Consider the following 23,374-nt stretch of genomic DNA (forward strand, 5'->3'; position numbering starts at 1 on the left):
CGATAATTGTTAGAGCAAATAAGGACAAAGAAACAAGCATAGGATAAAACATCTGAATAAAATACAAAATTAAACACAGATAATGGATGGATAAAAACTGATAATTAAAACAGATGAGAACTAAAAACAAAGAAAAACACGCAGTTAAAACAACGGTAAGAGCATAAGAACTAAAAGACTCGCAGTTAAAACAACTATAAGAGGCTGCAGAGTAGAAGCCTCTGAAATAGAGGACACTCACAACATTAGAAACTGCTGTGCAAATATGGTTAAAACAGTCTATGTTTTTAAACTGGGGAAGGGAGATAATGGTTGGTTTGTTAGAATGTTATGCATCTTTGTATTTTTGCGCTTTAAGCTGTCCTGTGATCCTTGGGTGCAATTTAATAATAACCGTTCCAGAGATCCACTAACTCCGGGGGCTGCTGTGAGCTCAGCCTCCCCCTCCACCCCCGGCGGGCTTCCCTTAAGGACCCCCCACTCACCCAGGGCCAACTTCCTTCCTTCCTTCCCTCCCTCCAGGTCCTGGACAAGCTGCTTCTGTACCTGCGCATCGTCCACTCGGTCGACTACTACAACAATTCGGAGTACGTCAACGAGGACGAGATGCCCAACCGCTGCGGGATCATCCACGTGCGGGGGCCCATCCCCCCCAACCGGGTCACCCATGGAGAAGGTGGGCGGCATGTGTGTGTGTGTGAGAGAGAGAGAATCATCGTCATCACTTTTAACTTGTGTACCGTCTTTCTATCTTACAATACCCCAAGGCGGTTTACAAGCTGAAGAAACAAAGGATGCACACTTTATAACAATCTAACACAATGCAAGGGGCGCGGGTGGCGCTGTGGGTAAAAGCCTCAGCGCCTAGGGCTTGCCGATCAAAAGGTTGGCGGTTCGAATCCCCGCGGCGGGGTGCGCTCCCGTCATTCGGTCCCAGCGCCTGCCAACCTAGCAGTTCGAAAGCACCCCTGGGTGCAAGTAGATAAATAGGGACCGCTTACCAGCGGGAAGGTAAACGGCGTTTCCGTGTGCGGCTCTGGCTCGTCAGATGCAGCTTTGTCACGCTGGCCACGTGACCTGGAAGTGTCTCCGGACAGCGCTGGCCCCCAGCCTCTTAAGTGAGATGGGCGCACAACCCCAGAGTCTGTCAAGACTGGCCCGTACGGGCAGGGGTACCTTTACCTTTTTAACACAATGCAAAGATGTGCTAATAAAACATAACTTTAAAATAAGCAACCTACATCAAATAAAGTAACATTCAACAATCGTTAGAATAGTATGGAATAATCATATCAGCATATAAAAATTAAACAGAGATCCACTCTTAACAATTACAATACAGTGGTACCTCGGGTTAAGAACTTAATTCATTCCGGAGGTCCGTTCTTAACCTGAAACTGTTCTTAACCTGAGGTACCACTTTAGCTAATGGGGCCTGCTGCTGTGCCGCCGCTGCACAATTTCTGTTCTCATCCTGAAGCAAAGTTCTTAACCTGAGGTACTATTTCTGGGTTAGCGGAGTCCGTAACCTGAAGCGTCTGTAACCTGAAGCATCTGTAACCCGAGGTACCACTGTAAATAATTTTTAAACTACAATCAATAAAACAACGGCAAGCCACAGAGCATAACATAATACAATACAAATTGAGAAGCAGAGACTAGAGGGTGGGGCAAGGCAGGTGGAAGGAAGCCTTGCCTGGTGGAGTCTCTCCCCTCACAGTTCTTCCTCCAGGCACAGCTCCCTTATGATAATACAGTGGTACCTCGGGTTACATATGCTTCAGGTTACAGACGCTTCAGGACCTTGGTGAGGATAACCATCTCTGCTTCTGGGAAGAAAGAGGGTCATTTGGGTGACCAGAACTCCTGGCTCCTCAGCTCACTTCAATACAGTGGTGCCTCGCAAGACGAAAGGAATCCGTTCTGCGATTCTCTTCGTCTTGCGGTTTTTTTGTCTTGCGAAGCAAGCCCATTAGCGGATTAGCGCTATTAGCGGATCAGCTCTTTAGCGGCTTAGCGGATCAGCTGTTAAGCAGCTTAGCGGATCAGCTGTTAAGCGGCTTAGCGAATCAGCTGTTAAGCGGCTTAGCGGATCAGCTGTTAAGCGGCTTAGCGGATCAGCTGTTAAGCGGCTTAGCGGATCAGCTGTTAAGCGGCTTAGCGGATCAGCTGTTAAGCGGCTTAGCGGATCAGCTGTTAAGCGGCTTAGCGGATCAGCTGTTAAGCGGCTTAGCGGATCAGCTGTTAAGCGGCTTGGGAAAGGGGGGGAGGGGAAAAACCTTGCAGGAACTCGCAAGACATTTTCGTCTTGCGAAGCAAGCCCATAGGAAATTCGTTTTGCGAAGCACCTCCAAAACGGAAAACCCTTTCGTCTAGCGGGTTTTCCGTCTTGCGAGGCATTCGTCTTGCAGGGCACCACTGTACTATAAGAGTTGCCTTTCAAATGGCCCATCCAATTCGACATCCTTGTTCTCAGAGTGGCCAACCAGTTGCCCCCCAAGGGAAACCCTTTGGTCTGTCCCAAATCTCCCAACATGCAGCTTCCTCGGAGGCCCCACGAGCTCCCTTTGCCCTCCCTTTGCAGTGTCTGACTGGCAGAAGACCTTTGAGGAGAAGCTGAGCCCTTTGTTCAGCGCCCGGGAGTTCCTCTCGGAGGAGGAGGCCCAGAAGATGGGCAAGAAGGACCCGGAGCAGGAGGTGGAAAAGTTCGTCACGGCCAACACCCAGGAGTTGGGGAAGGACAAGTGGCTGTGCCCCCTCAGCGGGAAGAAGTTCAAGGTGAGCCCGGTCTCCCAGCTTCAGGTCTGACCAAGGGGGAGGCCACACTCCCTGACGCACGTGCACAAACGCCCCTCTCCTCCCTCTCCAGGCCCCCAGCTTAACACGAGCCTGCGGCATGATGCAGCAGCAACAAAGGCACATGCTATTCCAGGCTGCATCAACAGAAGTCTAGCGTCCCAATCAAGGGAAGTCATAGTGCCGCTGTATTCTGCCTTGGTCAAACCCCACCTGGAGTCCTGTGCCAGAATTTAAGGAGGTTATTGATAAAAGTAATAATAATAAAATTATATTTATATCCCGCCTTCCCCAGCCGAAGCCGGGCTCAGAGCAGCTAACAACAATAAAAGTAACACAACATTCTAAAATCAGTTCATTCTCAAATCAATTCAAAATCAAATTGATGGCAACCATTGGGCTAGAGTTCTGTGAGGAGGGGGTCAGACTGTGCCCTGGCCAAAGGTCTGGTGGAACAGCTCTGTCTTGCAGGCCCTGCGAAAAGATGTCAAGTCCCGCAGGGCCCTAGTCTCTTGTGACAGAGTGTTCCACCAGATCGAAGCCACAGCCAAAAAAGCCCTGGCTCTGGTTGAGGCCAGCCTAACCTCCCTGTGGCCTGGGATCTCCAAGATGTTTTTGTTTAAAGGCCGTAAGGTCCTCCATGGGACATACCAGAAGATGCGGTCCTGTAGGTATGAGGGTCCTAGGCCATTTAAAGGTTTAAAGGTAAAACCATCACCTTGAACCTGATCCTGTACTCCACCGGGAGCCAGTGCAGCTGGTATAGCATCAGGTGAATGTGATCCTGTGGCAAGGACCCCGTAAGGAGTCTCGCTTTCTGCATTCTGCACCCGCTGAAGTTTCTGGGTCAGTCTCAAGGGCAGCCCCACGTAGAGCGAGTTACAATGGAAGCTGGAAGATGTGCAGAGGAGGGAGACTGAGATGATCAAGGGTCTGGGAAGCCTTAGGAGGAAGGAGTGGGGATGTTTAGCCTGGAAAAGAGGAGACTGAGGGGGAAATGAGAGCCTTTCTCATCAAATACCTGAAGGCTGATGCACGAGAAATGGAGTGAGTTGCTCCAGAGGCCAGGACCTGAACCAAAGGACTCCGATTGCACAAAGGGAGATATTCTGATTTAACCTTAGCAAGCACTTTCTGACAGTGAGAGATGTTTCACAGTGGAACGGACTCCCTCGGAAGGGAGGCTCGTTGGAGGCTGATAAAGAGAAGTTGGGTGGCCACCTGCCAGGGTTTCTTCAGGTGCGATTCCTGCATTGGGGTTGGACTAGATGACGCTCAGGGACTCCCTTTCGGACTCCCCGATTCCATCGCTCTCGTTCTTCTCTCAGGGCCCAGAGTTTGTGCGCAAGCACATCTTCAACAAGCATGCGGAGAAGATCGAGGAGGTGAAGAAGGAAGTGTCCTTCTTCAACAACTTCCTCATGGACGCCAAGAGGCCTGCCCTGCCGGAGCTCAAGCCCAACCAGCCCCCAGGACAAGGTAAGGCAGAGGGGGACAGGCAGAACCAGGGGGATCAGCAAATCCACAGGGCGCAGGGGTGCTTTTCAGAAGAGGACACACTCAGATCGTGCTCGTTTCCCACAATATTTTTATATTGGGAGAGGGCGCTCCGGGGCTCCTAATGCAGCGAAAACAACGCAGGAGGCAGCAGTTACGAGTTGCCGGTTTCTGCAGCCACAGCAGGCGCTGCGATTCTCCAGCTGTTTGGCTTCACCTCCGGAGGCACACTCCGTTGTCTCTCGAGACAGATGTGTTGCCACTGACAATGTACCGTATTTTTCGCTCCGTAAGATGCACCTGAGCATAAGACACACCTAGTTTTTAGAGGAGGAAAGGGGGAAAGCCTTGTGGGGGGGGGGTCAGCTCACAGTTGTGCAGCTTCTTTTGCAAAGGGGGAAAGCCCCCTTTTTTGAGGATCAGCTCAAAGTTGTTGAGCTTACTTTGCAAAGGGGAAAAAATCCTGTTTTTATGGGGTTCAACTCACAGTTCTGCAGCTTCTATAGGAAAGGAAAGGGAGCCGTTTCTACTGTTTCCAGACAGATAATCTAATCAGCCAGTCCCATGTCGTTGGGGAAACAAACAGCCTCCGTCTGCAGAACATTCAACAATGGAGGTCTGGGCAAGGGGGCAGGGCTGGAAAGGGAGCCAGCGATCATCCACACATTCGCGCCATAAGATGCACAGACATTTCCCCTTACGTTTTAGGAGGAAAAAAGTGTGTCTTATGGAGCGAAAAATACGGTATTTATTCTTATATTCGTAAGGAAAAACCTCAAAGCGGTTTAAAAACCAGAGTGAGAGCAAGATGCTGGACTACGGAGGGGGGCCCTGGCCTGACGCAGCAGCTCTCTTCCTCTCCCCAAGCATCCCTTCTGCCTCTCTCCCGCAGCAACCGCAGTGCTTTCTGTAGGGGTGCAGATATCCAGAGTGTGGGGGTCAGGTGGGATTGCTATGAGGAATTATAAAAAATGAAGCAAGCCATTGTGTCCGCAATGAAAGCATTGCGCTGACTGGGTTTGATGCAGTGACAATAGTTCCTGATCGAATCCCACAAGCCTCTGCATCTCTGCCATTTGCTGACAGGCACGTATAAGCATTCTGAAGCACAGGCCAGTTGCTTCATCAGGCATCCTCAGTACATAAGGATAGTGGGTTACTTTGATGTAGTTTAATCTTTAGATAGATCTTAAGGGCCAGGAAGAGAGTTCACAAGGAGATGGCGAATACTGCCATTCTGTCTCTCCTGTTTGTGACCTCCGGGGTTTTGCTGAATGCATTCCTCCTTTTATTCCTCTTTTATTTACTCTGAACGACATATGCATGCTCAAGTAGGAAATAGTTTCTTTGTAGTTTTAACTTTGTCCCACATGGGGTTTTTTGAAATGCTCATAGGAAATCTGATTGGTTCTTATGAACACTGTGTAAAAAGTTCTTTTGTGAATAAAACGACCTGGGCCGAGGGGTGGAGAGGAATTATTATTATTATTGGCATCTCTTCCCAGGGTTTTGCTGGTCAAGCCTCGTGGGTATTGTATTAATTTAAATTTTGGGAACACTACACTTTCCCTCTTCCTCTTGCAGGTTTGGCTCCAGGGCTGCCCTACCCTCCGCAGGCCCCCCAGGGATTGTTGCCCTACGGACAGCCCCGCCTGCCCATCCTGGGATACGGAGGTACGTAAAAGCTCCTGGCACAGCCCTAGCGAGGCCTCCCCACAAGGGGGCACCGGGGAGCAAGCAGTGCTGTTGCCCTGGGAGCAGGCTTTGTCCAGGGGAGCCCTGCAGGAAACGCTATTCCACAGGCAATGACGGCTGTCTTCTGGGATGGCTTTACAAGAGGACTGGACGAATTCGTGTAGGGGAGGGCTATTCACAGCTACTGGCTGCAATGGCTCCGCTCTGCCGCCACAGTCAGAGGCAGCAGTGCTGCTGACTACCAGTTTCTGGAAACCTCGAGAGTGGAGGGTGGCTCTTGGGTTCGAATCCTGCTTGTGGCTTTCTCATTGGGGCAAATGGTTGGCTCCTGTGAGGACAGGATGTTGGACTAGTTGTTCCGCCTCGCCTGTGGCTTAGAATCAATTTGGCTCCCTCTCCCCTCTTTCTTTTTTCCTTTCTTCTCCTGTGATGAGGCTTTATTTTAATGTTTTAACGTTTTAATGTTGTATTTTAATCTTGTTTTTTAAGTTGGTTGTTAGCCGCCCTGAGGAGGGCTGAGGTATAAATCTTGGCTCTTGGCTGAAGAGGGAGGGGTATAAATAAAATTTATTATTATTATTATTATTATTATTATTATTATTAGCCTGATGCAGCCAGGCTCCTCTTTCTTTCTTATGAAAAACAAACACATTAATTTTTGTTTCGGAACGAACAGTTTAATAACATGTGTACTTAAAACAGCTTTATCAACTACAACAGAAACGAAAACCCTCCCGGCACCTTCCAAAGACACCCCAATAATAACACAGTGTGTCAGTTTCTGATGATCTCCCCCCCCCCTTTGGTCTCTCACAGGGGGCCCTCCTTACCCGCCGACCCCATACGCCGCCGGCAGGGGGAACTACGACACCTTCCGAGGGCAGGGCGGCTACCTGAACAAACCACGCAACAGGTAGGAGTTCGTGTATCTAATTCAAGCAAGAGCAGAAATGGGCCGCCGCAGACCCATTGTGGAGGGGTGTGGGGCTGTGCCTTACAGGGGGGTCAGAGAGGGCGCAGCCGGGCCCCAGCACCCCCATCTCACCCCCAATTCTCTCTGCAGGATGGTGCGAGGCGACCCACGGGCCATCGTGGAGTACCGAGACTTGGACGCCCCGGAAGACGTCGATTTCTTTTGAGCCGGGAGTCGTCCTGCCAAGTTGGGTTTCAGTTCTGCCCCCCCCCCCAGCTTTTCTTTTTTTAAAAAAAATGAAGCCGCTCAATCCTGCTTGCCCCCCGCCCACCCGTGTGTTAGTCTCTCTTCCACCCACCCAAATGCTGTGTCCTTTTATGGGTATTCATGTTAACTTTTCCAACGAGATTTCAATAAACGTCCCTGTTTGAAAACCGTTTCGGGGTGGCGTTCCTGGGTTTAGTTGGGTCGCCTATCTCGCCCTTTTAATTCCGGAGTTCTGTAAAAATTGACTCTCCCCCCCCCTTAAGGTAGGGGTTGCCCGGGGGAGCCTGTTTTGGGCTCTGGGAGCCGAATCTCGCAAGGCCAACTTCGACGCGGGGAAGGGGGGCAACCCACCTGTCCATCGTGATGTTGCCTGATTTGACGGGTCACCAGCCCCACCCCACCCCACGCCGAAATCCCTTGCGAGGGCTGTGGAGCCTGAAAAGAGGAGGGGGCTTCCAAGCTGCCCCTGAAGAAAGATCAGCTCTTGCAAAGAGCTTCTTCCTGTTAGGATTTTATCTATCTGAGCTGCTCCAGCGAGTGGTACTGGGCAGGCAGAGAAAGATAAGCCTGTTTTTTGGGCAAGCAGGCGTCACCTCTGACAGGGACTGCCTAGCGATGGGAGGAAAAATCTGGCCCTCCCTGTTGTGTCGGCTTTATGACATTTGCAGCTTGGAAGACGGGACACACGAACCCGCAGCCAAACTGAGCAGGATTTGAACCCGTGCCTGTCGATCAGGGGTTGAATCTTGCTGCTTCAGCAGCGGGGGCCCGTTCCTCACCAGGAGCAGGCACTTGCAGCAGTGCAGAATTGAACCCAGCCCTGCTCCACCATCAGGAGGGGGGGAATGGGACCAAAATGGATGATTCCTGGATTCTATCTGCTCCAAGTCCACTCTGAGGAGCGAAGGGAGGCTTCTGGGCTGTCGCAACGCCACCGTTCAACCCGGGTAACTTTAAAGAACTCTGAACAAGAAGGCTATTAAACCGGCCAGCCCCTCTGTGGGGGATGGGGGGCACCCTAGACACCTGAGCCCAAACCATGAAACTGGGGTATGTACCTAATTCAGGTCCCATCCCCTTGGGGGTGCGCCTAAAACGTTTGGCTCATTCCCAGAGCTCCTTCCACACTTCCTCCATCCTCTCCATCGAGACCCCGTGGATGGTCAGGGACTCCTTGTACGCTTCGGGCTCGTCCTTGACGACGCCACGCACCTGGAAGCGCCCCTCGTGGCGAAGGGTGATGCCGGCCGCCAAGGCCAGGAACCCCAAATACGCCTCGTCGAGAGGGAAGACGGGGAGCTGCAGGGAGACTCGGTACAGCTCCGGGATCAAGGCTCCGGGCAGGATGGTTCCCCCCGTGATGAACGGCGGGTAGTGTTCCAGCGGGTAGAGGAGGCAGGGCACCGCGGCGTCCCCCGTCCTCACGACGGGCTCCTCGTTGGCCAGGTTCCCGTGGATGAAGTCGGACACTCTGGGGATCTCCTTCAGGTACTGCGTCAGCTCATAGGGGTTCACAAAGATGTCGTCGTTCGCTGCAACGGCAGGACATAAGGGTTAGCGCTCGGTTTCCCGTTAGCATGGTTCCTACCATTGGGGTATTGTTTTATTTGGAATTCTTTAACATCGTACCATTCCTGTATGTTTCCGAGCACAATTCAAAGTGTTAGTGCTGACCTTGAAAGCCCTAGGTAAAGGGGTAAAGGGACCCCTGACCATTAGGTCCAGTCGTGGCCGACTCTGGGGTTGTGGCGCTCATCTCGAGGGAGCCGGCGTACAGCTTCTGGGTCATGTGGCCAGCATGACTAAGCCGCTTCTGGCAAACCAGAGCAGCGCACGGAAACGCCGTTTACCTTACCGCCGGAGTGGTACCTATTTATCTACTTGCACTTTGACGTGCTTTCGAACTGCAAAGTTGGACGCTCTGGGGAGGTCCTTCAGGTACTGTGTCAGCTCATAGGGGTTCACAAAGATGTCGTCATTCGCTGCAATCTGAAGGCAGCCCTGTTCAGGGAAGCTTTTAATGTTTAATAGGTTATTGTATTTTAGTTAAACATTTTAGTTAAACAAACATTAAAATGTCACACATTAAAAACCTCCCTGAACAGGGCTGCCTTCAGATGTCTTCTAAATGTCAGGTAGTTGTTTATCGCTTTGACATCTGATGGGAGGGCGTTCCACAGGGAGGGCGCCACTACTGAGAAGGCCCTCTGCATGGTTCCCTGTAGCTTTTCGCAATGTTCCTTTTCTGCATCAATAACTGGATAAGGGTAAATGCACAATATCCCCAAAGGAAAAAAAGGGAGTTTGTCAGTCGCACATGTGCAGAAGCACTAAATCACGCTATGTGCAGAAGCGCCGAATCACAACCCACATGTGCCGCAGGTTGCGAACGTGCCTCCTGCACGGATCGCGTCCACAACCCAAGCGTCCACTAGTCCCTTCCAATGCTACAATTTTCAGGATTCTCCACTGAAAGAAAAGACCAAACCCCGAAAGAAACAGGTGTGTGGCCCCTCCTCACCCCCCCCAACCCATAGCTGTCAACCGTCCCTTATCTTGTGGGACAGTCCCTTATCCCAGCGCTGTGTCCCGCTGCTGTCCCTTATTGATGATGTCCCTTAAATTTCCCGGGTTTCAAAGGAAGCAGCTCCTCTCCCTCCCTCCCTGCCGGCCAGGGAGGAGGGAGGCTCCAGCTGTGTTGCTTGGCTGCGTTGCTCACCCAATAAGGAGTCTGAGAACGACTGGTGGGGTGGAGCTTGCATGCCTTGTGCCGATCAAATCGGCCACGTTGCCTGGGGACTCGCCTTTGCTCAGCGCTTCCCAGCGGAAAGGTGACGGCGGTTTTCCTTGCTGCATCCCCTTTGCCGGGTTGCTGCGCTGTGGGGACCACAGCTTGAGGCTTCGTTTGGCTGCTGGCTGGGCTTTCTGCCTTTGGCTCAGAAGTTGAACATACCTGTGCTTGGAAAATCCCTTATTTTGGCTGCTGATCCCTTCTTTTCGAGGCTGCTGGTCCCTTATTTTCAAATCTGTAAGCTGACAGCTATGCCCCAACCTCACCTGCACCCACTCACCTTTGAAGACATAGGCCACTCCCTGGCAGTGGTTGTGGACCCATTGCAGCAAGCAGCGCTCCTTCAGGGACTGGTTTCGGGGCGACTCCCCAAAGTCCCACCACAGGACGTCCCCGAACACTTGGATTTCCTGCCTCAGCGCCTGGGCCAGACTGTCTTCGGAGGCCGTGGCCACCAGGAAGACGGGCTGGAGGAAGAAGCCGTCCATCGGCCTCTGCTGGGCCCAGGTGCGGCGCAGGACAGCTCTCCTTTCCCAGGACGCCGGGTGCGACTTGATGGCCAGGAGGAGCAATGGGGCAGGCCAGGGGCCGCGGCACCAGGCGTCCTCAGAGACCAGCTCCCGGCAACGATAGCGCTGCAGGTGCGGGTACAGGGCGAGGTGGACGCCGAGGTCCAGCTGGAAGCGGCAGCTGCCCATCTGAAGGACGACGGACCTGCGGCGGGCGAAGATGTTCTCCCAGTGGGTCAGGCCGATGTACAGGATGGCGGAGACCAGGAGCCCCACTGCGACCCCCAGGTGGAGGGTCCTTCGGAAGGGGAGTTGAGGAAGCCTGCAGAGAGCCGGGAAACCATTCTTCAATACTTAGTTTTGTGGGACCACAAGGACCAGCTATTATTATTATTATTATTATTATTATTATTATTATTATTATTATTGATACAACAAGAAAAGAGAAAACACAAATACCAAATTTCACACAGGAATAACCATAGACACGTAATAAATTGGTCTTCACACTAAAGACCCAAAATCCCGTCTATTCCATTTTTCAATTTCGTATTACGAAATACACGCTTTTATCATAATTAAACTTTTTCTAAATATATCTTAATTCTTATATCTACCTTGCAACTATTACTGAAGTTCCTCGAATGCTGCAACAGAGTTTAAACTACTATATATTTCAAATATTCTTTGAAAACCTCCTATTTTGAGACAAATTCCTGTTTTGATTTATTCTTTGTTTTTTTCTGATAGACCGTCTAATTCGGCATATTCTGTCAGCTTTTGGATCCGATCTTGTATAGAGGGGATTTCATTACTCTTCCATTTTGCCACGATAAGATGATGATGATTATTATTATTATTATTATTATTAATTGAATTTATATACCACCCTATACCCGGGGGTCTCAGAGCGGTTCACAAAGTAAAGCCAAGACACCTAATTTAAAAAAACACAAAATACCTTATGAAAACAAAAGCCAATAGCCACCCCCCTCGCCAAAACACCACATTTTCAAAGGGCATAGGATGTCAACCGGATCACCCTGGTTGAAAAGGAACGTGTTTGCCTGGCACTTTATTATACACCTAAAGGTGTATAATAAAGGCGCCAGACTAACTTCCCTGGGGAGAGCATTCCACAGACGGGGAGCCACTGCAGAGAAGGCCCTGTTCTCGCCTTGCCATCCTCCGGACCTCTTGAGGCACGTGACCGAGGGCCTCAGAAGATCTCAGGGGTCAGTTCATATGGAAAGTAGCGGTCCTTGAAGTCTTGCGGCCCTGAGCCATTTAAGGCTTTGTAGGTCAAAACCAGCACTTTGAATTGGGCCCGGAAACTGATCAGTAGCCAGTGCAGTAGGGCCAGGATCGGTGCAATATGCTCAAACCGTCTTGCTCCGGTTTGCAACCAAATTCTGCACTAATTCTGCAAATTCTGAACTGTCTAGTTCCATTGCATGTAAACCGACCCGGACTCTGCGCTGGTCAACTGAGTTAGGCCCTTCTCTGTATGCTCTTTCCATGCGGAGACACATTTCTGCAGTGGCTCGCCCCCCCCCCCCCTTGTGGAATGGTCTCCCCAGAAGGTGGGTTACCTATGAAGAGATCCTAATGAAAACAGAGGTTGGAAATTAAAGCCTTACAATTGTATTGAGGATGTGTTAACAGGATAGCTGCAATTCCACCAAGTGAATGATGTGTTTATGTGTGATAAGAAAGAAGGATTTAATGATTAAAAAAAAATTCCAGATTTCAAATTGAATTGTTGGAAGGCAGGACCAAATTATTATCCAAAATGTACAATTTTTTTATTAGAATGGTACACCAAAGACGAACAAAGGAGGTGATGAAATGGGCAATGGATTTTGGGTACAATATCGAGCATGATGCGTGGGTTTGTGGAATGAGAGTCTAAAATTGACAGCATGTGCCACCCTGAAAAAAAATATAATGAAAATGATGTACTCCTGGTACTTGACACCTGTGAAATTGGCAAAAATGTATAGGATGAGTAGTAAATTATGTTGGAAATGTAAAGAGAAGGATGGCGATTTTTACCACATGTGGTGGCCATGTGAGAAATCACAATCATTTTGGGAACTGATTTACAACGAATTGAAAAAGATGCTTAAATATACCTTCCCCCAAAAAAGCCAAAAACTTTTTTTGCTGGGCTTGATGGTAGAGGAAATTGGAAAATCAGATCAAAGTCTATTTATGTATGTGACCACTGCTGCTAGAACTTTGTTTGCCCAAAAATGGAAAATACAGGAATTACCAGTGGTGGAGGAGTGGCAGACGAGAATGATGGATTGCGCGAAACTAGAAAAAATAACCTGCAAGATCTGAAACCAGGAGGAAGCAAAATTACAAAGAGACTGGAGTAAATTTATGGATTGTATAAATAATAACTGTAGAAATTTGAAGACACTAGTAGGACTGAAATAAATCTTACGACGTGGACTTGATAAAATAAGAAGAAACTGCGGGAAGTAGACTGAAAGAGGAAAACCTTTTGGAGGGAGTGAGGGAAGTCATTGCTTGGCAGAGCGATGGACAAGGAAGTGTGTGGATGATTGTTGAAATTGTATAGTTAAAGCTCTGGTTTTCCCAGTAGTGATGTATGGAAGTTGGACCATCAAGAAGGCTGATCACCGAAGAATGGATGCTTTTGAATTCTGGTGCTGGAGGAGACTCTTGAGAGTCCCATGGACTGCAAGAAGATCCAACCTCTCCATTCTGAAGGAAATCAGCCCTGAGTGCTCACTGGAAGGACAGATCCTGAAGCTGAGGCTCCAAGACTTTGGCCACCTCAGGAGAAGAGAAGACTCCCTGGAGAAGACCCTGATGTTGGGAAAGATGGAGGGCACAAGGAGAAGGGGACGACGGAGGACGAGATGGTGGGACAGTGTTCTCTAGGCTACCAGCATGAGTTTGACCAAACTGCCGGAGGCAGTGGAAGACAGGAGGGCCTGGCGTGATCTTGTCCAGGGGGTCACGAAAAGGCGGACACGACTAAACAACAACAAAAAAAAGGAAAATTAATTTAAAAAGCATTTGGGGGGGGGAAGGAATGCTCTCCCCAGGGAGGTTTGCCTGGCGCCTCCGTTATTTATTTTTAGGCGCCAGGCGAAAACGTTCAACCAGGTATTTTGGCTGAGTAATATTCTATAGCCGAAAAACCCAATGCTAGTCTAGGCTGCATCCACAGGTGTCCAGAACAAGGGAAGTCATAATCCCACCGTATTCTGCCCTGTTCAGACCCCACCTGGAGTCCTGTGTCCGGTTCGGGGCACCCCAATTTAAGGAGGACATGGACAAGCTGGAAGGTGGGCAGAGGAGGAGGACTGAGATGATTAAAGGCCTGGAAACCAAGCCTTATGAGGAACGGTCGAAGGAGCTGGGTATGTTTAGCCAGGAAAAGAGGAGACTGAGAGGAGATATGAGAGCCAACTTCAAATATCTAAAGAGCTGTCACACGGAAAATGGAGCAAGCTTGATTTCTCCTGCTCCAGAGCGGAGGACCTGAACCAGTTGATTGAAATTGCAATAAAAGAGACTGATCAGGCAGGTTATAGAGAGTAATTGGGGAAATGCAGAAGAGCTAGGGGTGAACCAATGGAGGAATAAACTGAATCATATTATAATTTTAGAATACCTAACTGTGAAGATACATAGAGTGAAAGGGTTTAAGGTCAGTGAGAAAGAGGAGGATTGGTTTGAGAAGATATTGAATTTATTTGAGTAGGTTTGAACAATTTGGGGCAATTAAAAATGTTAGAAAGTTAAATAAACCTTGTGGAGGGAGGAGTGTTAAGGTTTATAGAAATGTACATATGGTTGATTTGAATATGTTATTATTGAATATTATTGTATATATTATTGAATATGTATATTATTGAATATTTATACCCAATGTATCAGCCGCCTGGGGTGTTTCACTGTTTGTGTTTTGGTGGTTGGCAAAAATTATATATATATAGAGAGAGAGAGAGAGAGAGAGAGAAAGAGAGAGAAAGAGAGAGACCAAATGTTAGGAAGGGCTTTCTGAGGTTGTTAAATCTTTTATTGGGTTTGAAATTGCTGGCTGGCTGCCTCGCTTCAACCCGAGATTGTTTTATATACATTTTTACTGTTGATGTTTGTATTGTTAGATTCCTTTGACGTGTTTTACGGTCCCGGGGGCAGAGGGCAACAATGGAAGCCCAGTATTAAAAACAGTTCAGAACAACTTTACAACCGCAGATATATGCGCAGTCCTAAAAAGGTAGATCTTGAGCGTCCAAAGCCCCGGGATGGAGAGCATTTATTTCATTGTGAAATCTCTTCCTGAAGAAGTTTATCTCTCCATCTCACGCACATATCTGTGATTGCTTTCAGGAACCCAGATTTTATTGCATGTGTAAAAACCATCTCAAACCCAACGAGATGCAGTCAGGGATGAGATAAAAAAATATCTGCGTAGAGGAAGGCTTCTTGAAAGAGGAAATTGAGCAGGGAACGGCTTCCCCCTGATAAATCGGTTGCTTCTGCAAAGTTGCCAGAGTTAAACCGAGCCCAGATCCTGGCTGGGCCCACGACGTCCCTGCAAGGCGGTCCAGAGGCCTAACCTCTTCGTCAGACCCGCTTTGCAAAAGCTGGGGACAAGGAAGCCCCTGCAAGAATTGCACCCCTTCCTTTGTCTCTGCACCCCACTCCTGCCCCCAAAACGGCCCCCCACTCCCCCTACCTACCTACCTACCTGCCAGCAGCAAGCAGCACCTCCCTGAACTTCAGGGCAGCCATCTTTGTTGAGGGCAGCAAACAGGGCCCAATCCTGCAAAGATCAGGCCTGGCTTGAGCCGCCGCGGTGCGTCAACATGCAAAGCCCTGGATTATCGCAATGCAGATATATCGCCAGAGGAATTTGGGAGGGTGTGATCCTGGCCCCTCAAATAGTCATTGCAATTTTTATTAGGGAAATCTCATTGAAATGGCTACGCCCGACAGAACCGCCAACATTTCTGCGATGAAAATAGGGATGTCCTATTCAATAATAATGATGGTGGTGAAATAAAGAAATTAAGGTCATATATATATATATATATATATATATATTTGCTTTCGTAGATTTTCACGGGTACAGGAATGCAGGTTTTGGTGTCCTCGGGTATCTTCCCGTGTAAAAGTTGGGGTGTCTAGGCGACGTTTCGACGAGGTCTCACTCGTCATCTTCAGGCTGGTGCTTTCGGCTTCTTGTTACTGGAACAGGCTCTGTTCCAGTAACAAGAAGCCGAAAGCACCAGCCTGAAGATGACGAGTGAGACCTCGTCGAAACGTCGCCTAGACACCCCAACTTTTACACGGGAAGATACCCGAGGACACCAAAACCTGCATATATATATATATATATATATATATATATATATATATAATAAATGTTAATAAACGCACCAACCAAGCACGTACATCCATATATAAACCACATGTCTGAAGCCCCACAGAAAGTCCTGAAACCATTTTGTCCCTCCCAAATTGACCTCAAACATTTCTCTTCAAGATCAAAGAGAAATGGGAAAGCCTCCCCATTGTCTTTTAGTAAGACTGGCCAGGCTCCCCAGGGTATCCAATCAAGTGAGCATTAACAGGAAACCTGCCAGACAGGAGATAAACAACAACAGGAGATAAACAACGCACTCAGATTTCTGTTGTAGACCACCTTTTCTGTGATGTAGGTATGATGTTTCTGGGGGTGGTCTTGGACTCCAGGACAGGGAATTTAAAATGTCTATATAAGCTGCTTTGCTTCTCAATATTCTCTGATTGGCCTCTGTTCCTTTCTCCGACCGATGGAGAACCTGTAAAGGACTTTATAAGGGCTCTTGTGTTCCCCATAAGGAAATAAGGGCAGATTTTTGTTTATTACAACAACAATAATAATATTTACACCCCACCCAACTGACTGGGTTGCCCCAGCTCCTATGGGCAGCTTCCAGCATATATAAAAAACATAATAAAACGTTAAACGTTAAAAAACCCAACACTTCCCTATACAGGGCTGCCTTCAGGTGTCTTCTAAAGATTGTATATTTACATATCCCCTTGGCTTGGGCCTGGTGTGCGGTCACATAACTCCATACCCTCCAGCATTTCTCTGATGAAAAACAGTGACTTCCTAAGAAAAAGCAGGGCATTCTAGACCAAATCAGAAACCGGGGCGGCTTCTATAAATCCAGGACTGTCCCTGCAAAAAAGAAGACCGCTTTTCAAATGTCCAAAATATTTTCTTCCATGTGACCGAACTGTTGGGTGCGGGTAAATAGTTTCAGGTAGGTAGCCATGGTGGTCTGACATAGTCGAAATGAATAAATAATTTTTTAAACAAAAATTCAGTAGCACCTTAGAGACCAACTAAGTTTGTTCTGGGTATAAGCTTTTGGTAAACCGTGATCCTTTACGGTGGGAATGCAAGCTGGCGTGAGGTTTTGGAATCTGGTTTTTCGACAGAAACGGCAACATGTGACTAAATAATGTATTGTTTGCCATCCAGAATTAGTGTTATGGAATATCTTGGCCCCGCTCACTCTAACAGAGCGGAAATGGATAAAATTACACATAATTTAATATTTCAGCAGAGACCAGAAACTCCACACGTTTTTATGATTTAGCATTCCTTTGTGACTCATACGGCAGAACCGTCATTTCCAAGCCAAGACTGGCAAATCTGGAGATTGTCTTGTTAATTTATTTTATTTGTAAAATAAAATATTATTTATGTGTCGTAGGAATATATTCGCAGCTTCAGCAACATAGAAATATAAAACCTTGAAAAACCTGCACTGGTCTCTATGGTGTAAGAACTTAGGGACTTTGGCTATTGCGGGGGAAATTATGCCTAAACTGTGTGCTTCCAGTGGGATGATGGGAGTTGTAGTCCGAAAACAACTGGAAACCCACTATTGGGAAACAGTGGTTTAGAGTGTGATAAGAATATTAAGGTCTTAGATATGTAATAAATACAAACACGTACATAAATATATAAACCACATGTCTGAAAACCCCACAGAAAAAGAGTCCTGAACAAATTGACCTCAATTATTTCTCTGCAAGGTCAAAGTGGGAAACCTCCCCATTGTCTTTTTCCTTCACAAATCCTGTCTTAAGGGCACATTTAAGATATGAATAGGGTGTGAGGAGGTGACCTGGCCCAGGAACTAAGTATTTATCGTTACAAAAGATTGGCCATGCTCCCCAGGCAATCCAATCAAGTGACCATTAAACAGGTAACCTGCCAGACAGGAGGTAAACAAAGCACTCAGATTTCTGTTGTAGACCACCTTTTCTGTGATGTAGGTATGATGTATCTGGGGGGTGGTCTTAGGTTACGCCCCTTCTGTGATGTATGTATGATGTATGGAGGGGTGGTCTTGAGCTCCAGGGCAGGGAATTTAAAATGTCTGTATTGTTCTGGGTTCCTCCTCCCTCCTGCGTGTGGTGAGTGAGGACCCTGTTGCAACAGATCAATAAAGATCAGGCTTACGAGCTGCTTTGCTTCTCAATATTCTCTGGTTGGCCTCTGTTATTTTCTCCTACCAATAGGGAACCTACGTAAGGACTCTATATGGGCTCTTGGATACCCCATAAAGGGGGGGGGGCAGATTTTGTTTACAAGCGGAAGAGGCGAAAGGAGTTTGTAAAATTATGCACAGCCTGGAGAAAGTGAAAAAATACTTTCCTTCCTCTCTCATAACTTGTGGGCAGTCCATGAAGTCCTATATTACTTCCCAAGGAATACAGAGAAGTGTATTTTCAAAAAGAGCGAACGCCTTCTCAAGGTTGGAGCTGGTCTATTTGGTTAAGCATTGAACTGCCATTGCAGAGTTCCATTTCACGCCGACCAGAAGAAGATTTACGAAACAGAGATTGAAATCCGGTTCTCTCTTTCGTCGGAGTTCCGTCGGCAAATATACACAGAGAGTTATTCTCTCGGACTTATTGCGAGAACTTTGGACCGCTTGGGATATTGAGTAGTGTGTGTTGTTGCTATTATTTTGGCCTTGTAAATGTCATTTAAGAAGGTGTCAAATTTCTGTACATTACTGTTAATGAATTTTTGAAAACCATATACAGAGTTATTTAGATAAAAAGGAAAACAATTGTGAAAGAAATCACCCAGAGATGCATTTTAAAGAAAAGGACACATTCTACTCGTGTAAAAACACGCTGATTCCCGGACCGTCCAGGGGCCGGATTTAGAAGGCGTTTGGGCCGGATTTGGCCCCCGGACCTTAGGTTGCCTACCCCTGTGCAAAACGTTCGGATACCAGCTTGGCTGTAGTTTTGCACAGGGTTAACTCCCGAAAATGTCCTGCGAGGCAAGTAAACATATGCAAATAAAACCATATATGACCGTCTCCAACGGCCGTCGTTCCAAACCTGATTAAGCACTGTGAACACCTGGAATCTGTCGCCAGGGTAGCAATATCCTGCACGGTGTGTTTTTGAGAAATATTTATTAGGAAGGATGCCACCAATGGACTTGGGTTGCTCACGAGTGAGGTCACTGCCACCCGTTGATGCGAGATTTCTTAATAATAATAATAATTTATTATTTATATGCCGCTCATCATCCGACTGGGTTACCTCAGCCATTCTGGGCAGACTTCCAGCAAATTAAAACAAAAGAAGACGTCAAGCATTCAAAACTTCCCTAAACAGGGCTGCCTTCAGATGTCCTCTAAAAGTCAGGTAGCTGTTTATTTCCTTGACATCTGACGGGAGGGCGTTCCACAGGGTGGACGCCACCACTGAGAAGGCCCTCCACTTTCTTGTGTTTCGGCTTTGTGAATTGCTGACCCATTCAATATCTCTGTGTGTGAAGCAAGATTTTAAGAATGGCATGTTGTTAAAGTGTCAAAGAGGCTGTTTGGCTTGCCTCAGCAAGACTTCTTCGTGATCCATTGAGCCGGATGACGAAACCACAGACTGGGAGCGGCCGCCGAGACCACATAACACCAGTCCTGAAAGACCTGCATTGGCTCCCAGGACATTTCTGAGGACATTTCAAAGTATTGGTGCTGACCTTGAAAGCCCTAAATAGCCTCAAAGGCCCAGTATTCTTGAAGGAGCATCTCCACCCTCATCATTCTGCCCAGACACTGAGGTCCAGCTCCGAGGGCCTTCTTGCGGTTCCCTTCCTGCGAGAAGTGAGGTTACAGGGAACCAGGCACAGGGCCTTCTCGGTGGTGGCGCCTGCCCTGTGGAACGCCCTCCCAGCAGATGTCAAGGCAATAAGCAACTATCTGACTTTCAGAAGACATCTGAAGGCAGCCCCATTTAGGGAAGTTTTTAATGCTGGATGTTTTATCATGTTTTTAATAGGAGCTGCCCAGAGTGGCTGGGGAAGCCCAGCCAGATGGGCGGGGAATTAATAATAAAATTACTGTTGTTATTATTATGAATCAAAATCAGAACCAGATAAAGGAGAAGGGAGATCCATTGAACGACGGAACTTTAGGGCTGGATGTCCCACAAGGGGTCAACTAGTCCAACCCCACCTCTCCGAAATGCGGGGATCACAGATAAACAGTCCTAGACAGGTGGCCAAGCAACCTCAGCTCTTGACTTCTGGAAGTCCCCAAGAAGACAGCTTTTGCCAACCTGATGCCCTCCAGCTGTTTTGGACTTGCAATTCCCGGCTGGAGGGCACCAGGTTGGCAAAGGGTGTCCTAAGAATGTCCCCACAGACTCCGGGAGACGTTTTGCGGTCAAAAAGAGGCCCGCCTCTCCTTCTTTCACGTTGAAGGTGTGGAGTGGAACCGTTCTCCCGGACGCCACACCTGCCGAAATTCCTTCTCCCGTGTCACAAACGTTGATGGGATTCCACCCGCCGCCACGCAGCAATCTCAACTGAACTCGGTGCAGCGTTAACCTACGGAACTCACTCCCACAGGAGACAATGGTGGCTGCTAAGCTAAGTTGGCTTTCAAAGAGGACTGGACAGATTTGTGGACAGGTGTTATAGGTGGCCAGTTGCCGCGGTGCGTGAGGGTTTCCCATTGGGGCAGCGATGCTGGACTGTTGTTGTTGTTTAGTCGTTTAGTCCGACTCTTCGTGACCCCCCTGGACCAGAGCACGCTAGGCCCTCCTGTCTTCCACTGCCTTCCTCATGCTGGTAGCTTCGAGAACACTGTCCCACCATCTCGTCTCCGTCGTCCCCTTCTCCTTGGGCCCTCCATCTTTCCCAACATCAGGGTCTTTTCCAGGGAGTCTCCTCTTCTCATGAGGTGGCCAAAGTCTTGGAGCCTCAGCTTCAGGATCTGTCCTTCCAGTGAGCACTCAGGGCTGATTTCCTTCAGAATGGAGAGGTTGGATCTTCTTGCAGTCCATGGGACTCTCCAGAGTCTCCTCCAGCACCAGAATTCAAAAGCATCCATTCTTCGGTGATCAGCCTTCTTTATGGTCCAGCTCTCACTTCCATACATCACTACGGGGAAAACCATGGCTTTAACTATACGGACCTTTGTTGGCAAGGTGATGTCTCTACTTCTCAAGATGCTGTCTAGGCCTGTCATTGCCCTTCTCCCAAGAAGCAGGCGTCTTTTAATTTCGTAACTGCTGTCACCATCTGCAGTGGTCATGGAGCCCAGGAAAGTAAAATCTCTCACTGCCTTCATTTCTTCCCCTGAATGGGCCCAATTTGGCCTGATCCTGCAGCCAAGCTCTCCTTCGGCTCCTGCCTCTCTCGGCTCACCACCATTGCTTGCTGCATTCTCCTGAAGGGCCCCCAACCCCAACTCTGGGGTCAGGATCGCCTTCGCTGCTGCCACATCACCCGTCATCAGCTATCAGGTTGGACCAGTTTGCCCGAACGTACTGGACACAGCAGAGTGGAATTCTACAAAATATATTTGTTCTCGGGGTGGGGTTGAAACTGTTCAGAATTTATTGGTTTCCTGGAAATGTCTAGACTTGTCTGGGCTCGCTCTGTTTGCACACAGAAGCAGAGAACCGTAGAGTTGGCCGGGGGCCCCCCAGGGGTCATCCAGCCCAACCCGCTGCACGCAATGCAGGAATCTCGGCTAAAGCGTCCATGGCAGACGGCCACCCAACCTCTGCTTGGACACCTCCAAGGAAAGAGAGTGTGCCATCATCTGATGAAGACCGGTCCCCCTTTTGACCCGCTCTTCCCATCAGAGAGGGGCTCTGTGCCAGAGTGGGGGGCTGGTAGCTAGAAGGACAAAAGCCAGGGCTGTGGGGGGTAAGTTGGAAGCAGAGAGAATAAGTGGGTGCACTCTTCCCACCCTGGATCAAATCTATGCTTCCAGGTGCCGTAAGAAAGCGGCAGAGATAGCGCAGGATAGTGCGCACCCCAGAAATGATCTCTTTCAGCTTCTGCCTTCTGGAAGAAGACTAGGACTAGCCACCTGAGAAACAGTTTCTATCCAAATGCGATTCTGCTTTTAAACGCAGCGTAAGGTAGTCTCTATGGGAGTATATTGTATTTAATTATGGGGTAACAGAGTTTTTTTAGGGACGCGGGTGGCGCTGTGGGTTAAACCACGGAACCTAGGGCTTGCCGATCAGAAGGTCGGTGGTTCGATTCCCCGCGACGGGGTGAGCTCCCGTTGCTCGGTCCCTGCTCCTGCCAACCTAGCAGTCTGAAAGCACACCAGTGCAAGTAGATAAATAGGTACGGCTCCGGCGGGAAGGTAAACGGCGTTTCCGTGCGCTGCTCTGGTTCGCCAGAAGTGGCTTAGTCCTGCTGGCCACAGGACCCGGAAGCTGGACGCCGGCTCCCTCGGCCAATAAAGCGAGATGAGCGCCGCAACCCCAGAGTCGGCCACGACTGGACCTAATGGTCAGGGGTCCCTTTACCCTTTACCTTTAACCAGGTTGGGATGGCTGGGATAGCAGGCTTGTTGGTTTTTGAATGTCTGGTGTAGATTTTTTCAATTTTGTTGTTCTGTATGGAACAATGACAATAAAGATTATCGTACCGTACTGTAAGCAGGTGTCAGGCTGGGCAGCTGAGCGACAGAGCCATGCCTGATTTCTGCTGGGATGCAAGGCTGTGGCTATGGGAGAAGCAGGGCTGTCTTGGGGTGTGAATGCTGTGAGCCCCTCCAGGTTGTTATACAGTGGTACCTCAGGTTACAGACGCTTCAGGTTACCTACGTTTCAGGTTACAGACTCCGCTAACCCAGAAGTAGTGCTTCAGGTTAAGAACTTTGCTTCAGGATGAGAACAGAAATCGTGCTCTGGCGGCGTGGCAGCAGCAGGAGGCCCCATTAGCTAAAGTGGTGCTTCAGGTTAAGAACGGACCTCCAGAACGAATTAAATACTTAACCCGAGGTGCCACTGTATATGTATGCAAATAAATCGTTTATCACAGGGGTCAGCAACCTTTTTCAGCCATGGGCTGATCCACCGTCCCTCAGACCATGTGGTGGGGCGGATTTTATTTTGAAAAAAAATAATGAATTTCTATGCCCCATGAATAACCCAGAGATGCATTTTAAATAAAAGCACACATTCTACTCATGTAAAAAACACCAGGCAGGCCCCACAAATCACCCAGAGATGCATTTTAAATAAAAGGACACATTCTACTCAGGTAAAAACACGCTGATTCTCGGACTGTCTGCAGGCCGGGTTGAGAAGGCGATTGGGCCGCATCCGGCCCCCAGGCCTTAGGTTGCCGACCCCTGGTTTATCTTAAAGACATCAACGTCTCCGCTGTCCCTCTTTCCCTGGAAACTGAACCCTGGCTAAGTACCAGAAACCCCTGGAGTCTTGCACCTCTCAGAGATTGGGATGACTCAATGCACTCAAGAGATATGTATCTTCCCATATGCATAAAAACGTAATGCTGTCGTCACGCTGCAGTCAGTGCAGTCGCCAGTTAGGCCACGCATGGAGACACCAACC

General features: G+C 48.6%; 2 protein-coding genes across 3 annotated transcripts in view; one reads left to right on the forward strand and one right to left on the reverse strand.

The window, feature by feature from the left end:
* Positions 1–7,335, forward strand: part of SRRT (serrate, RNA effector molecule) — a 34,478-nt gene extending 27,143 nt beyond the window's left edge. For both annotated transcript variants that reach the window (XM_077916764.1, XM_077916765.1), the window contains exons 15-20: positions 523–676; positions 2,585–2,778; positions 4,125–4,275; positions 5,878–5,967; positions 6,805–6,901; positions 7,052–7,335. In XM_077916764.1, coding sequence (XP_077772890.1) covers positions 523–676; positions 2,585–2,778; positions 4,125–4,275; positions 5,878–5,967; positions 6,805–6,901; positions 7,052–7,127 — 762 coding nt within the window. In that variant the 3' untranslated portion in view covers positions 7,128–7,335. The remainder of the gene's footprint in view (positions 1–522; positions 677–2,584; positions 2,779–4,124; positions 4,276–5,877; positions 5,968–6,804; positions 6,902–7,051) is intronic.
* Positions 7,336–8,000: 665 nt separating this feature from the next.
* LOC114583631 (acetylgalactosaminyl-O-glycosyl-glycoprotein beta-1,3-N-acetylglucosaminyltransferase-like) lies at positions 8,001–10,645 on the reverse strand (the record flags this gene model as incomplete). The annotated part of the gene is made up of 2 exons (XM_028704918.2): positions 8,001–8,700; positions 10,240–10,645. Coding segments are annotated over 2 exons (834 nt in total), but the record flags the coding sequence as incomplete, so codon positions are not given.
* Between the last annotated feature and the right edge of the window lie 12,729 nt (positions 10,646–23,374).

This window comes from Podarcis muralis, chromosome 13 (assembly GCF_964188315.1).
Source record: "Podarcis muralis chromosome 13, rPodMur119.hap1.1, whole genome shotgun sequence".
NCBI lineage: Eukaryota > Metazoa > Chordata > Lepidosauria > Squamata > Lacertidae > Podarcis > Podarcis muralis.